Source organism: Parasteatoda tepidariorum, chromosome 2 (genome assembly GCF_982258835.1).
Source record: "Parasteatoda tepidariorum strain Cologne lab strain chromosome 2, Ptep-v5.0, whole genome shotgun sequence".
Lineage (NCBI taxonomy): Eukaryota > Metazoa > Arthropoda > Arachnida > Araneae > Theridiidae > Parasteatoda > Parasteatoda tepidariorum.
This window is the reverse complement of record NC_141756.1, coordinates 69,681,732-69,699,759: the sequence shown is the minus strand read 5'-3', so window position 1 is coordinate 69,699,759 and position 18,028 is coordinate 69,681,732. Positions and strand designations below refer to the sequence as shown.

General features: G+C 27.5%; 1 protein-coding gene across 1 annotated transcript in view; it reads right to left on the bottom strand.

Moving 5' to 3' along the window:
- pug (pug C-1-tetrahydrofolate synthase, cytoplasmic) overlaps nucleotides 1–18,028 on the bottom strand; it is a 40,201-nt gene that overhangs the window by 21,965 nt on the left and 208 nt on the right. Inside the window, exons 2-8 of the mRNA XM_087157503.1 lie at nucleotides 7,867–7,951; nucleotides 7,404–7,514; nucleotides 6,263–6,322; nucleotides 4,116–4,186; nucleotides 1,931–2,028; nucleotides 1,187–1,317; nucleotides 857–965 (exon numbers count right to left, since the gene is read on the bottom strand). Of these exons, the coding sequence (XP_087013629.1) occupies nucleotides 857–965; nucleotides 1,187–1,317; nucleotides 1,931–2,028; nucleotides 4,116–4,186; nucleotides 6,263–6,322; nucleotides 7,404–7,514; nucleotides 7,867–7,944 (658 nt within the window). The 5' untranslated portion in view covers nucleotides 7,945–7,951. The remainder of the gene's footprint in view (nucleotides 1–856; nucleotides 966–1,186; nucleotides 1,318–1,930; nucleotides 2,029–4,115; nucleotides 4,187–6,262; nucleotides 6,323–7,403; nucleotides 7,515–7,866; nucleotides 7,952–18,028) is intronic.

Here is an 18,028-nt window from a genome sequence, read left to right as displayed (position 1 = left end):
GAGTGTGTAACATATTTGCAAAAATAATTTTATTTTGAAATTACAGCAAGTAAATCAGATTTAAAATATTTATAAAAAATAAAAGTTTCTAAAATAGAATTTGATAATAAATCACAACAAAAATGCTGAATGTTTACAGTAATATTTTTTTAAATATTATAACAAAACTTAAAAATGAATCTTCATAATTTATAAAAATAATCTTAAACACAAGATAAAACATCCAGATAAAACACAAAATATTAATATGGCAGATCAAAAGTTGCTCAGATATTTCAAAATTGTAAATCTTCAGAAAATTGAGTTTAACCTTGACTGAACAATGCTATGAGAACTAAATTATTTATAAAAACATTTCGTTTTTTTTTTTTTTTTTTTTTTTTTTAAATTTACTCTGCATAGTAAATTTTGAAAAAAAAAATGACAGCATGTTTTACAAAATTTGTTCATCTTTCATTAGCAAAGCAAATAATTTTTTAAGACCTATAAATTAGAAAGAAACAAAATATAATAAAAACTTATTGATTTTAAAACTGCAAAAAATTTTGTATTGATGATCTAACTTCTTAAAAAAATTGATTTAAGTCAAAATTTTAAAATTTTGTAACCTTTTTTGTAACTTTTTAACTTTTATTCTGAAGTTAAGATTATTTCTCCTCTGCCACATTATTAAATGAGAAGTTATGATCACTATATAAATGTATCCAATCAATTAGCAATTGGTAGATGTTAATTAAAAAAGAAAATCATCAATAATAACAGCTAATGCTATTATTTAACAATTTCTCTATCAAAAAATTATTAATAGAAAAATAATAAGTGAAATGTGTCAGTTAATTTTTTGAAGCAAATTTACCTTCTGTAGAAGCAAAAGAACAACTTAATAAAATTGAATTTGGTTTCATCCATTGTTTGATCTTCTCATAGGCTAAACTAATTGATATGATGACGTCAGCATTACTTACCTAAAAGGTGAAAAAACAATTAGAGGAAATTTAATAAAAATGAATTAATAATTAAGTTAACATAAAATTGCTAAATGAGTTTCCTTTTTATAAAACAAAGAGATTTTTTAATTAATTGTATAACCTTTCACCAAACATTGGTTGCGCCCACATTAAATGACAGATTTAATTTCATCAAAAAAATAAAAACATAAAAGAGAAGTAGCAACTTATAAACTCACAATAGATGATAACCTTTCATCGCAACTTTGACAAACAGTAACTACAGAATTATGTTCGATAAGCACTTGTGACAAGACAGAAGGATTCTTTAATCCAACAATGCAAATATTTCCCTGAATTGCTGATGGCTCTATAATATAAAACTTCACAGTCAGCATACATTCTAGTAACCAAAAGTTCTTAAATTCTAGTAGTTCTTAAATTATAAACCAAATAAATTGAAAATGCATGAAGCTATTGAGTTATATTGTTTTAAAAAGCACTATTTAAATCTTCAAAAACTTATTAAATGTAAAATATAATAATCCAATGACAAGAGTGCTGGATTTCAGTATTTTACATATTTTAAACCTTAAAATGGTCTTGAAAAGGCCTCTTAAATCTGACATCATGTTGCATGTGGGATAGAAAACTAATTTTCCCCTAGGTTCTGTAAACCCCATGAGAAACATTCTATATTTACAGAAAGAACAAATAGGAAAAATAAATAAAATATGCTTAAGATGCACAGGTGATACCAGAATTCTACCACCTGCATGTTTTGGGAGAACCTAAAAGATAGAGAAGCATCATTGATTGAACCATATCTGCAAAATTAAATTTAAGTAATTCAACGTGAATTAACTTTTAAAAATCGAATTATATATTAATGTCTTATCTTGTATTATATCTGAATTTTAAATAATTTTACAAAAATATTATTTTAAAAACACTGCAGTAAAATTTTTAAAAAAAAAACATACTTAGTTTTTTAATCAGTTCGAGGGTTGCAGCAGCAAAGCAATGTTGGGAAGCATCAATGCGCCGCCGCAGAAATCCATTCACACTGTCCCGAGAAAGCCTAAAAAATTTATTATTATAGTCACATAATTTTCAATAATCATGCAAAATGAACTGCATTGTTTATACCAAAAAAGAAATATTTTTACAGCCAGGTATCGATGTGTATGAAAGTGTGTAGAACATTTCATTTTGCTTAAATTTCAAATTAGTTTTGTAATAAATAAAGAGTTTATAAAGAAATGTTTCGAATTTCTCAATATAAAGAGAAAAAAATTGCAGTAAAATATTTATTTATTTATTTCTGCAGTCAAGTACTACTATGACAACAGAAGATAAGAAAAAAAAGTTTGGCTCCTTTTAAAATTTTAAGACTTCAGTGTTCTTTTATGAAAATTGTAAAATTGTAAAAAAAATAAGTATTTTTTTCCGTCTTTTGCAGCCACAGCCAAATTTAAATGAAAAAATATATATTATTTTAATTAGATCGCTTTATTTCAATATTATAAATTTTAATATTTGAAATCTACGATATCTTCCGATGGTTGGCGAACAGAGAACAAGGGATGTAGTCTTTGATATAAATTAAAGAAAATAAAATTTGTTTCCAACTTATTTATGGTCAAAGTTTATTTTTTTATACGCCGCTTAGTTTTGTTTAGCGTAGACTATAAGCAGAAGAATTATACTAATTTTTTGAAGCCACGAGCTCTCACATTCAAAATGAACAGTACGCTTCATTTTGTCTATAATATATATATATATATATGTGTAATAAGCGAGACAACAGCCTCTATGTTATCCCGCCAGATGTCGCTCGCAGGAACAGGAATGTATTGGAACTTTCTCGATGTAAATGAAGAGAGTCAGTTGATATTGTTTCTAGAGGAAACTGGTAACCTTAGTGGTTAAGATTCTGAGTGAATCTGTTATTCGTTAATTAATGTTTGTTTATAAGTGAAACTGGTTGTTTTTAGGTAAAACTTGGAACCTGTGTGGTTCGAACCTAAGTGGTTAGAGTCTATATGACTCATGTTATTATTGAAGAATAAATATTATTGTTATTGTTATTGATGATATGGTTGATTGAATTAGTTCATGATAACCAACATCATTGCATTATGGTGTAGTTTGAAGTAACTCGGCATATATACCTGACACGCACGCACGCACACACACACACACACAGATATATATATATACTTAAAATAATAAAGTAAAAAAATAAAATTTCTCTACACAAACTCTCTTTTTCGAAGAAAAAGTATGGACTTTCATGAACCTTAAACCTAAAATAAGGACTTTTCAGATTGCTTAAATCTGGTGCTATTAAATTAAGTTGTATTAAGCACTTTTAAGGCAAGTACGCACCTCGCTGTTGTTTATAGAAATTCTAAATTCAATTTTTATAATTTAATTTTAAATAAAAAATATTGTATTTTTGCAGGGCGTTCACCTCCCAACGAGATCATTTAGGTTCGAATCCCAGTCGTAGCTGGTGTGGAATTCTGCTCTCCGCTCGCACCAACCACAGAGCTGATGCAAAATACCCTCAGTGGTAGACGGATCAAAGAAACCCCTAGCCTTCGGGCTAAACGTGGGAGGTTCTAGTGGCTTTACTCTCCATTATGTAATACAAAAGCTAGTTAGTCCCATCTAAAAGTAGTCCAAGAAGACTAGTTTGTCGCAATGCTTGACCCAGGAGTTCTCTTGTCTTCTGGGTTAGGGCATAAGCTCAGAATCCGGTCAGCTGTTCAACGCGGGTATGGAATAAAATTGATGCGGAAGTCATCAGTTTTGGAGGCTCAGGCACAGAAATACAAAGAGCGAAAGTAAGAAGTCCCGATCGCGAAGTGATCCGAAAAGATTTGCGAATTTGAAAAGAAATTACGAGCAGGCCCAGATGCCCTCTAGTAAAATGAAGAAGTATAACTTTAAAACCAACATTTTATTAATTATGTATAACGTTTATAAAGATCAGTTTGTCTTTTTTTTCTTCTAGGGTTTGAAAGTACAGAGTAAAAACTTTAAGAACATTAAAAGCTATCTGTTCCCTGCTGATTATAAAATAATATCTGTGACAGATTCAAAGAAAAAATGCTTAATTTTTAGATTCATTTTCGTTTAGATTCAGAAAATTGTCCTTACCCAGCGACGTCTTTAGCAGGCAGAATTGAATCTAACAAACTTTGATGGTCTCCAGAGAAATCATATGGTAACTAGAGTGTAATAATAAATGGTAATTTAATAGAAATGGTAATTTAATAGAATACAATGTTATTTGATAATGAATCGAATAAGCAATATATATTTTCAAAGTTAGTGATATAATTAACAATTAATTCTTTTCCGAATAAATAATTCTATTAGATTCTTTCTGGTCTTTAAGAGGGAACACTTCTGTGATTGCTGAAAATAGCCGGCCTTTTTAAATTAATTTATAGAGAGCAGAATACAAAAAAGAAATTTTTTTTTGTTTTAATATGTTGCAATCAACTCAATTGTGAGGGTGGAATAATGCAATCAAAATTTTGAAAAGATGGAGTTCTCAAATCTTGTTGTCGATTGTTTTCTGGACACTACAAGAAAAATTTATGATCAGGCTATCGCTAAAAGTAATTTATTGTAGATCAAAATTTTAATCATTTTTCTGACTAACTAGAAAAGTAGAATTTTAAGTGGAAGTCAGTGCTGAATGAAAAAAAAAGTTTCAATCTTTTTATGACCGAAGTGAGCAAAATCTATACCGATATTATTATTAAAAGAAAATAATCAAGCAAAATTTTTATCACATTCCGATAAGCTAGAGTGCTCAGATCTTAACAGAAGAACTTAGCCTCCATACAATTAAAGTTTACATTGCTTCTTAACCGCATCAAGCACAATTTATCCCCAAAATATGGTCAAAAGACATTATGAATCATATCGCTCTTAATGCAAATTTTTTGAATACTTATCAAATATGAAGTCAAATTAGTATGCACAATTTAAATATAACAAATAAGAATATTCAATAAAAGTAAAAACAAAAATACTCTCGAAATCTAAATCGCCAGAAACAGAAAAGAGTTAAAAGATAAATAATAGTAATGCCTTAAGGTAGAGGGCAATCAAACTGGTTTTGACATTTCTCACTAATTATTCGCATAGTTCGATAGCTATTTTGTGTTTTTCACATTTAATATTAATTTGCGAGAGTTAATGTGTATACCTTCTTAGCTTCACTTTTAACATACAACATAATATCCTTTTCTTAGCTTCATTCATCATCAGTGTATTCATCATTTTCATTCATCAATGCACTGTTGTCTAACCTCATCATCTATGCTCCTACAAAAATTATCAACGCACTGCTTTCCCTATCCCCTTATACCTATTTCTAACCTTATTGAACAACAAATAAGAATAATACATTTAAGGGACTCGTAAATCATCTTTTTTTTCCTTTGTCCATTTCATTGTAATCTATGCTTTCAATATGACATGCTAGCATAGTGTAACTATAAACATCATGTATATAAAATGTATCATATATTAATAATATAACGAAATAAAAATAAATGTTACAAATAATGGCCCTGGAAGAGCCTTAATTCTTTATAACAAATTTTTTATATAGTTAAAATAATTAATACGCTTAAGAAAAAATTTAGAAAGTTAGAAACACAAATCAAGCAAAAAAAAGAAGAATTTCTCAAGTTATGTATGTTAGCAAAAACAGCAACAATAAAAGGCAAATTAAGAAAATAACATTTAAAATAATAATGAGTCAAAATGGAAAGCGCGAAAACCAATTTGTCTAAAACAATTTAGAAAGTTAAAAACACAACTCAAGCAATTCTTCTTCTATTCAATTTTTATTCCTTCTTCTTCTTCTTTTCATTAAATTCTTCTTTTTTTGTTTGATTTGTGTTTCAAGCTTTCTAAATTGTTTAAATAAGACAAATTTTCAAGCAATTTTTTATTCCTCTTCTTTTTCTTTTCAAGAAATTCTTCTTTTTTTGTTTGATTTGTGTTTCTAACTTTCTAAATTGTTTAAATAAGACAAATTTGGTTTTAGCTGCTTTTAGCGCTTTTCCATTTTGACTTATTATTATTTTCCTTGTTATTTTCTTAATTTGCTTAAATCAGTTTCAATCTTCAATTGGATTCGCTTAAGAAAACTTATTTCAGTTTTAAAGATATTATTAAACTTATAAAATATGTCATTATTCATTGAATTGGTTGACATTAATTATAAGGAATACAACAACTTTTAACTAAATTTTAAAAATATATATTTTTGCGCGTTTTACCTCAACTAGAATTCCATGAATGCTTGAATCTCTGTTCAGCTGTGTGATTGCATCATAAACCTATAAATAAAAGCATAGTTTAAATAGCATTTTATAATTTACATTGAAACCATACTGATGTAAAGAAATAAATAACAAATAAAAAAATATTTGTCCCATTTTAAATCTTAATTTAATTGAACTATGATTTGCAGTTATAGTAAAGCCTGTTTAAAAATTATTAATGAATTACAAAAAAATAAAGTCAATATTGAGCACGAAAAAAATATCACAGTGCTAAAATAGCGTAAATAAAATAGAAATGCCATCAATGGATAATTGGTCTTAAAATAAAGATATGCATGATTATCAGAAAATTCTTAAGAGCCAATCAAACCTTATGTAAACATAGCATGTCTTAAGGTAATTTTGGACTTCCTCTTCCTTATCAGAAAAAAAGGCAACTCACAAACCCATTATTAAGATATTTTTCCAAAATTCAATAATTTTCGCTATTTTTCACAAGATTTTTAATGATAAAACAATTTAGCGTCCTAAGTAACTCGCTTAAACTCTTAAGTAATATTTGATGAGTTCCTAATATATTTCCCGTAAATAATGTATACTTCAATAAAGTAGTTAAACAAAAACAACTTCAGGACAATAAATATTCAAAAATTTTGATTGAAATTAAACTTTACTAAAATAGGAAAATATAACTTCATACAAGAAATTTTTAAACCTATCAAGAGTTTGTGACAGTATAATGACAACACAAGAAATATGTTTTTGTGTTTTGTGTCTATCTAGAAGAAATGAATGAAACTTGCTAACCCATCTGAAAACAATACTAAGGAACAGTTTAAAGTACCAAAAATTTCACCTTATTACGATATTACCTCAAGCCTTGCTGCAGGGAAACAATATCCTACTATTTAGCATGAATTCAAAAGCGAAATGGTAGAAGTTTATTGTTTTCAGAAAATGATAATTAAAAATACATATTAATGTGTAGATATTATAAAAATTCTCTAACGCTTACATATTTTAGAATAAATACACATTGTTATACAAATTGTTTTTTTTTATAAGAACGCTTATTATTTATGGTTTTAAATGTTGCATTTAATTAATAACAATATTTATGAAACAATATACTTACACAAGAATCATTATCTCCCGTATTTACTGCAACGGATTTTAAAGAAACACCAACTGCTTCTAAAGTCCCTCTTATTGCATTAGAAGGGATGCTAATACCCACTTCATTTACCTATATAATAAAATTATATTTAATTACAATAATTAGAAAAAATATAATAATTATAATTAACTATTAATTATAATAATTATAAAAATATAATTAATTATAATTAACTATTAATTATAATAATTATAAAAAAACTTAATTAATTATAATTATTAATTATAATAATTATAAAAAATATAATTAACTATAATAATTATAAAAAATATAATTAATTATAATTATAAAAATATAATTAATTATAATTATAAAAAATATAATTAACTACAATAAATTTATATAATAAAATTATATTATTTAGTAAAGATCATTACCAAATATTTATAAATTTTGTCAACAATATCTATTAAAAACTTACTTTTAAAACAGCAACTACAGGTTGAACGTCACCAAACTCTTTTCTTAAAGCACTCAGTTTACTTTTTATAGCGTCCATTGAAAATCTATTTAAAAAAAAAAGAGAAATTTTTCAGTTATTTCTTATTCATTTTTAAATAATAGCGCTCTTTATTTAAAAATATTAGGTAAAAACTAACGCACTATCAACATTTTTAATTTATAAATTTAAAAAAAAATAAAACTTAGTAATATCACAACAAAATATCAAAAAATATTTCACTTTGTTTCACCTACTACACTAAATACTACACAAATTAAAAAATTAGAGTCGAATATTTCTTTACGAGAGCAGTTGAAAAATTTGAATTGTTTCAATAATTCATTTATTTTAAAAGAATTTGTGACGAAAATTAGCTTAAAATGACTTTAATCACTTAAATTATTTAAAAGGCATATACTATTCATTATATGAGCGAAATTCTGTGAAATAAAATGTATCGAATTAAAATTCGGAAATTAAGTAAGTTAATCAAATTTTAAAAAGAACATCTGAAATGTTTTTCAAATCTGATACATAAAACTTGGCTATTATAGAAAGAGCCATTGTCATCCATTCACCTCCGAGAGCGTTTTCCGGTATTATTGCAGATAAAGCAGGGAAACAGATTTACAGGTAGTTTGCGCTGCAAATGTTACCTGTAAATGGAGAATACGAATTTTTGGGAAAATAATATGTTTCAGAAAAATGTGAAACTAATTTTATCCCTCCATAGGTTCGTCAACCTGGCATAGAGTAAGCAGGGAAACAGTTTTACAGGTCATTTTCACCGCAATTCTTATTAGTAAAAGGAAAGTACGAATTTTTTAGGGGAAAAAGCTTCCAAAAGTTGGGAATTGAGTTTGATACGCTAATTTTAATCCTCCATTATTTTACAGCAGGTCAATCGGAGTAGCGTAAGCAGGAAAACAGTTTTACAGGTCATTTTCACCGCAAATGTTATCAGTATAAAGAAAGTGCGAACTTTTTAGGGGGGGGGGATGATTGTGAATCGATTCTGATACGTTTATTTAATCTAAGCACTGTTGTATAGAAGATCAATCAAGTGTAATTCCCAAGTAAGGGAAATGGTTTTTCAGGTTATTTTCACTGCTCGTGCAATTCTATAACGAAGTTATAACTAAACTAAACAAAGTCTAAAATTTGGGCTTTAAAAAAAATAAAAAAATAAAAAAGTTAATTATCTTTTACTTACAAAATACTTAAAACGGCATTGCTATGATTAAAGACAAAAAAATACTGTTTTTTATCGTGTGATTTCTTTAATCATAGATATTACAGAAGAAAAACACCTTTTTTATCGATTGCATACAGTTTAATAATAATTAAAGAGTATAGTTTAAGTAACATTCTGAAAGCACTAACATTTAAAGTTCTTGAATATGCATAAGTCAGTTATATGCATAAAGCATTGTTTTTCCGACAAAATCATTAAATAAGACAGTTTCCAATGGGAAAATTAAATTCTGTAAAAAGCTTCCTGGTGTTGATACACAAGTTAAATGCGATTTCATCAAATTCACCTAAAATGTTTTTACTATAATTTGGTTTTACTTCAGTTTTGAATTAGTTTAAAAGAATACAGAAAAATTCTAAGAAAAAAAATATGAATGACATTATGATTCATTCAATGGTGCAGCCAAATCAAGTTTAACAAGTGGCAAATATCTTATATTCAGTAATGAAGAAATTTGAAGATTTATTTTTTAAAAAAAAACAGTAATTAATGTAAAATCTTAATTTGGATTTTTTTTAAATTAATAGAAAAATTTCGAAGATAAATATAAATGATATTATGTTTCACGTAATAATGAGACCAAATAAAGTTTAGCAGGTTATAGTTATCTAATCTGAAGTTGTATCTTTAGGTAGAAATCTACTAACTGAAAAATTTAAATAAAAACTACAATTATTGTAATATTTTCAATTTGGTATTACTTTAAATGATTATAGAAAAAATCATGAATGACGTAATGTTTCATGCATGATGCATCCAAATTAAGTTTAGGAAAATAAATTAGCTCACCTGAAGTCGTATCTATAACATAGAAATCAACAGATTGAAAATTAATTTAAATAAAAATACTCGTTTAATTTTAGCAACTCTTGCTACTGAACACAATTCAGGGCTATTCAGAAACTCCAAGGTCCTATTTTATTATCTTTTTATTTAAACATATCAAGATAATTTTATCAAAAACTACAGAAAAGTAAGTTCAATAATCTGATCAAGTAGAACATTTTATCATATAACTTCCGCAAGTAGTTCTTAACACGTTTGAAGAAAATGTTAAAATATATCAGCATAATAAAAATACATATCTTATCAGATACGCTCATTGTTAAAACAGTGTATCATAGTGGCATCTAAAAAGAGTTTTGAAGGACAAATATCAATGCAAATTATTCACAAAAGTATCTCGTATCGATAATAAAAATTATCATCAATATACTTAAGATATTATGTATCATGCTATTGACAAACTTAGATCTTAACATATAAAATTAGAGATTAAAATAAAATAATAACTGCAAACAAAGTATAAATGCTATTATAAATCAAATATAATTTATATAATCTAATATAAAAGAAAAATCTTAAGTTAGCATTCGAATTATGCTCTGCTTTGGAAATATTGTGATAAACAATTTGTTATCAAGAAACTGCTTTAATGTTCCTTATTTTATTGCAAAAGACTTAAAACTAAGAATCAGCGAAAATCCACTATTTTTTTCATAATCGTCTGAAGATTATTTAATCAGAAAACGAAACATTGAATATTTAATTCATTATCGAAACATGATTGCTATAACAATATTAAAATTATCTGGAAGATGAATAAGACATTTTTAACAAAAATATATCCAAAGAATTATAAAAATATTAAATAAATGTTATCACATATTCTTCTTCACTTATTATCAAGTTATGTTTTGAAAATGAAAAAAAAAAATTGTTCTTATATAATTTCAAGTTCAAGATTTTATTTCAAAGATTTTCAAGTTCCAAAAACATTTCCCAAACACCCAATTTATCTCTGGTGCAAATAATGCATATTTTCGTTATGTTAACGATAGAAAACCCAAACAAGTTCTTAATTTGCTTGATATTTGATTCCACGGTGGACTAATCGTAAGACACGAATTCTAGTAGATTACCAAAGTCGAGCCTCATCAGTGGCGTACGCAGAATTTTTTCAAGGGGGGTGTTCATAATTTTCTGAAACTACTAAAAGAAATTCGAGTCTGTAATAAAGCACTATTATTTCCCTAATTTAGACAGCTAGACAATTTCTACTTTTTATTTAGACAACATTGTTTAGTTAAATTTTGATTTGATTTTTTAAGTTTAAGAACATAATGTAATATCTTCTGAAAAAAGTCCAATGTCATATGGGTGGGAAGTAACACTTTGAGGGCCACTTTCACATTCATCAGATTTTGTTATGCTAGAAACGTTTTCTTCAACGGAAGTATCACATTTCTGTACAACAGAAAAACTTACATTGATACTAGATGCTGTCACCACACTAATTTCAGGTCGTGATTTTTTCTCAAAATAATTAAAAATTGTTAAATTCTTACGTTTTGACATCCTAAAGATCCAAGAACAGTAAATATATATATTGGCACAGAAATAAATGCTATGCTCAGGGCCGGCGCGTACGCGGGGACCTAGGCCATTCAAACTTTTGGGGCCCTTCGATTAAGTTGTTTTTCTCGTATATTTTTTATTTATTCTAATATAAAAGTACTTATATATCTTTTCATTTCAGAAAGCATGTTTAAAATTAAAATAAATAATAATAAATTGAATTTTACTTTATTTTGTTAAATTAGAACTAAATTTTAATCATAACATTTTGAAAAAAAATTATTATATATTTAAAATTGATTTTTTTTAAAAAAAAATCATTGTTTTTCTTAATTTTTTAAAATTTATTTTCAAAAATCCATTTTAAGGGGACCCCTTATCATTTGATATTACATCATCCACTGTACTCCGTTCCCCCTTTTATATAATTTTTCACCGCATCTCCAAAATTCTGGAATTGTCTCAAAGACGACAGAACGTCTAGGATTCCAGAATCATCGCGTAAAGATCTCGCTAATGACAGCCAGTCTCGAAAACTATACTGGCAGGACAGAAAGGAACCAGTCCGTAACAGTATCACGTGAATTTGGTTTCAAAAGTACAACCCTATTATAGTAAATGTTTTTTCAGTACTCTGAGAAATACCGTGAGAAAAAAAAAGTAGGCATAAGGCAAATAAAAATATATTGTCTTAAAAAAGAATAGCTCGCATAATTTCTACTAAAATTTTTATTTTTGCCATTTTGTCTGAGCTCAAGGGGGGTGTTTAAACCCCAAAACCCCTCCCTTGCGTACGCCACTGAGCCTCATTGGCAACCCCCAAAGGAAACGAGAGTGCTCGGTATCGGTCCTTGTTAAAGTGTTCTACCGTTAAATTCCTAAGTTTGCGAGCCGGTCATTGGGCTAATAAAGTAGGAGAGTCATCCCCTCTGCAGAGGATCAAAATTGTGATGAAATGCGTTAGGAACATGCTCAGGGATGTTTCTTAGACCATCACCAATAGTCCATTGTTTAGCGACGCAATAAACGACGTGTGACGTAAATAAAATACTACTTGATATAATTCGCAAAACGTTTTTAACAATAGGAAGTCAGATGCAAATCCTTTCTTATTTTAAAATACAAACTTTCTTTTTTTTTTTTTTCTTTTTTAATTTTTAACAAATTAATTTGAAACTTTTAGCCATAAATATTAACAGTTTATAAAACAGTTTGCGATTTCTATACTAATTTGTTTAAAAGTTGTTTCACGTTCTACCTTAATTTTAAAAAGTAAATAAATATTCACATAATATAATAAACTCTCTTTTAATTAAAATGTAATGATGAGTTTGTTCATTATTATTTCAGAGTCTACATCTTTAGACCTTTAACTCAGATAAAAGACACGCTGTATTTCAGAAATGTACATTATTAAAATCCTAAATAAAATATTTTTAACTTACATTAATACAAAATAATGAAAAAAGTGTGAAAAATATGCTTAAAAAAATCTGCGTCAAAGGGTAAAGAGGACGTTATAACGTGGGAGAAACCTTTCATAGAAAAATTCATTTTCACCCACATAAGTTATTAAAAGTGAGCTCACTCGCTTCCTACACCGATTTTACCAAATTAACAGATTTATTTTTTAAATTAATTATGCATGCATTTAAAAATAAATAAAAAAACTTCTTTTTTTTATTTTTTGAAAGAATGAGGTATTTCAACTTTCCCTGTACATTTTTTTCCAGAAGCTTTGGATTTCTTATTGTTAGCTTAAAAAATATAACCTTTACAAATCAATTTTACAATGTGTTTGATCCAGTACTGGATATACAGCGCACAAAAGAAAAAATGGACAACCCTGAATAACTTTTGATCTAATGATCGGCTATTTGCGTTCCAGGACTCAATCTTAATGGTTCGAGCGGGTGACCTCAAATATGCTAATAAATTAGAACAGACGAAATTTTAAGTAATGAAATTAGACACAAAAAAGTACTTTCTCTAAATAAACATAACTTTTTTTCGACGGATTAGGATTCCTGATCCTCAAAAAATAGGGAGTAGCCGCAATCCGGGAAATATGGTCCCAATACTTTGGTCAGGAGAGCGGTAAAAAGTTTTCACCCCTTTCTGTTAATTTTACTTTTTTGCACATTTTGCCAGAACTCGGGGACTTTATAAGCGAATTCGAAAAATTTTTGTACACAGTTATAAAATTTGTTCATCCGTAGATAATTTTTAGTAAATATTTATTATTTTTTATTACTTTATTTAATAATAGTCGAAAAAAATTGGATTGTAAGGTATACAAATTTTTACATCATTTTAGAGAAGGCAATTTTAAATGGCAAAATAGGAAATTTGAGCGAAATTGGTCAAACAGTTTTTAAGAAATCGAATTTTTAAAAAGTAATTTTTTTTTTTTAAGAAAATAAATAAATTATGTGTCAATTTATACCATCAAAACCTTAATAATTTATATCATCAAAATCTAAACGTTCTATAAATCTATATGTTCTTAAAATTTAATATCAAAGCTTTTCAAAAAGCATAAGAATCCTTGTACACAATATATAAAATCATAAATGTCATAAAAATCCAAAAGAAAACATGAATAAAAAACATACTCTAGGAACTTTTATTAAAACATACAGAATTAAATATAATCGGTGTTGTTTTGCATGGGATACGTTAAAAAAATATTCACATTCTTAACGCATCCCAACATCAACTTTAACATTTTTAGTCCCGCAGTGGACTGATCGTTAAGACACGGTTCCCAGCAGATCACCGAAGTCAAGCATCACTGGCTACGGTCAGTGTGCGGGTGGGTGACCACTTGGATCAGTCTGCGTAGGGACCGAGGATGTGCGGTATTGGTCCTCGTTAAACTGTGCTACCGTAAAGTGCTCGACTTCGCGCGCAGGTCGTCGGGCTACCGAAGCGGGGGTGCCATCCCTTCCGCAGAGGATCAAAATTGTGATGGCATGTCTTCGGATCATCCTCCGGGATATTTCCCAGACCGTCGCCAATAGCCCATTGTGCAGCTCTAGTGCGACGTAAAGTAACAACAACAACAATAACATTTTTATTATAGATAAATGTGAATAATACTAACTACGCATTTTTTCCTAATCTTTTTTAAATTATAATTTAGAAAACAACTATATAAAATAGCAAGATATAAAATATCTGTTACATTTCTTTTTAAAACTATATAAAAAGTATGAAAAATTATTATTTACTCACTAGAATGAAAAAGAGACATCATGAAAAATTAATAATTTTACTTCTGACTGAACGAAAGAAAGAAAATAGATAAACTCTGGTTTATACAATTTTACTATAGTCAGTGTTGTTAATAGATGATGATAAATCTAATACATTACTAGTATCTACATACCAATAGTTCAACAACCTGATATGATTATGATTCTGTGTCAAACTCAAAGTAAAATGTATACATGAACATGTATTTAACGTAACAAAATCATATAGCGCTAGATACTAAGTCTGAGGCAAAAATAAAAGGGAAGAGAAGAATAATAAAACAAAATAGTAGAAAAATCAAGAGGATACCTAGAAGTTTAATCTAGTTATAAAAATAAAATCATTAGCAAAATAATTTTATTTTGCCAATAGCAAAATCTGAAGATAAATTTATCACTTACCTTCTAATTAAATTCGGTCTGTAATAACAAAATTCTGTTATTTTGATACCTATTCCCTTATTGTGTAACAGCAAAAATTTAGTCAAAAACTGAATCCTAAAAAATTTCTTAAATCTAAGTGTCATTTTAAAAAAGATCGTTTTTCTTTCTTAAATTAGTATATTTTATATCCATTAGATATGAAATTTGCTTCTAGCACGAAAATCAAAAATGATATGAAGATGAAATTTTTTGCTCTCCCTTCACTCTTATTTTAAAATTATAGATCTATTATAATTTTTTCATGATTCTAATCACTGAAACTGCTGGAGCAAATTGTAACAAATATCAAAGGGATTCGTTTCAGACCATGAGAAACAATTTCCTGGAATTGAAAAATACATGTATATGAGTTATTCCATGTCAGATCAATCACTTTTTGGTAAACCCATTTTCGGTTTTGATGAAATTTGGTCTACAGAACACTTATGATAAGTAATTATTTCTGTTGTGTCGAAATAATTAACGAGCAAAAACTGTGTACTTGAGTAAGAAAGTGTTAGGGCAATAATACATATAATTGACTTTTTATTTTAGGGTGGGGGTTATATTTTGACCTAACCATGGACTGAAATATCTATTTCTTAGCTTTGCAATAGTACCTGAATTAATTAAACTACGAGAAAGAAAAAAGTTAACATGTATGCAAGTCTTGCAATTTTTTATTAAAATTTTAATTTTAAAATTGGTGGAATAGCTTTGTCATTTGAGTTCTTCACACTAAATTTCATCAAAGCAAAAATGGGTTAGTCAAAACGTGATTGATCTTACATGCTCAGATATTATTAATCAAAAAATAAAAAGAGAAAACTAAGGTAACAATGACATTTACTTAGGAGAAAAAATACCAGGAAATTTTGAATTTATTTAGCAAAAAAAAAAAAAAAAAAAAAAGGCTCCTTGTTTACATTTACAAAGCTGTTCATTTTTATCTGATTGAAAACTTCATTCGCTTTAATAATATACAAATATCAAAATATACAAATAAGAAAATACACAGTTATTTCATATTCCTACATTTTTGAAGTAAAAGAAGTTTTCAATCAGACAATATCTTACCGCTTCAGTTTCTTAGGATAATTTATTTAATATTCCTTTTTATTACGTTATTACAAAACTGAAATCTTTTTTTTTTTTAATGTTTACAATTTTCTAAAGTATTACATATATTTTTCATTATTTTCTCATAGTCTTTGGTGCTTGATAAAAAATTTCATCATATTTGATCCAACAGCTTTTGTAGCAGCAAAGTTCAAAATATTTTGAGTTATTTTTACATCTTTGTGTTTGCACATTTACTTCCTTCTTTCCTTAGTGGCACAACAGCCCCGGGTGGGCCCTGGCCTTCTCAATCAACTTCCTCCAGGCCTGCCTCCGCCTGGCAGTTATCTTCCAGTTTGAGACTTTTAAGACTGAAAAGTCTCGTTCCACGCAATCTGCCCATCTCAGCTTTGGTCGACCTTTGGGCCTTGATCCGATGGGCTGAGCCGAAAAGATTATGTTTGTCGAACGCTCTCTGTTCATTCGAATGATGTGACCAGCCCATTTAATTCTTTGGATTTTTACCTACTTGGCACATTTGCTGCATTCCTTAATTTTTTTACTGTTCCTAGTTACGAGTAAAAAAAAAGTGACTCTGTTCTGCTCTGATAAACCTTTTTTAAAGCAAAAACATCTACAGATTAATTTGGATCATTAATAATAAAAAAATAGCTTTTAGCCTTTAGTTAAAACTGACAATGACAAAAAAAATTGAATAAAAATTTTATAAATACAATTTTTTCTCATAACGATGATACAATACATGCAATTTAATTAGATTGTAGAAAATATGGCAAAAAATAAGACAGAAAATTTCCTATTTTCTTACAGTTAAAACTTAATGCTTAAAAATAACTTATTACAGTGATCAAAAATTTCTTAGCTTAACTTTTAACTTCACTATCTCTTTGGCAGAAAAAAAAACTACATTAATTTACATTTAAAGTAAATGTAAAAAAAATTATGCAAAAACTAAAAAAAACTAATTGATGTGATTTTTGTTTTTATTTATATTCATAAAACAGTTAATTCAAAGAAGCTGCACCATTGTTATTTTAAAAAATTGTGATAATGTTTATTTTTTTTTTTAAATATTTCATAACACTCTCAAGAATATGCAATATGCAAAGTTTTAGAATGATAATTACTCTTCTCACTGAAAAAAAAAACACATCTTCATAGTACATTTCACATTATTCAAAAAATAATTAAATAAAAATGTCAAATCTGTTGTGTCTCATTGATAAAACCATAAAAAGATTCAAAAAGCCCATTTTTCAAAATATATACTCATGCAAATACTATACAATACATATTTAAAATTTTTAACAGTTTCCGCATTGCTTAACACCAGCAATAAGAAATTACTGACTCGATTTAATACTTAATTGAATGCGGTAGCTCATTTAAAATTTCTTTTATTTATGACAGTAAACCGGTTATTTTAGCATATGTAATATTTAGACAATTAGTTATTTATTATTATTATGAATGTTAATACAAGAACGCTAATTAATACGAAACACAGAAAATACCTTTTGCAATTGTTTTCAATAACTGATGAATTTACTTTCCCAGATCAATTTATTTTAATTATAATTGACTCAATTGCCTGTATCAATCGGCAGGGCTTCGATACAGTGTGAATATTAAAATCTGAAATCACATGTTAGACGCGTGTTTGACAGAGATAAATAAACAAAATTCATCTAATTTGATTGGTTTAGTGAATTAGGTAAAAGTTGAAGTAAGAAGAAATTCTTCGTGGGAATTTAGAAATTTTATCTCT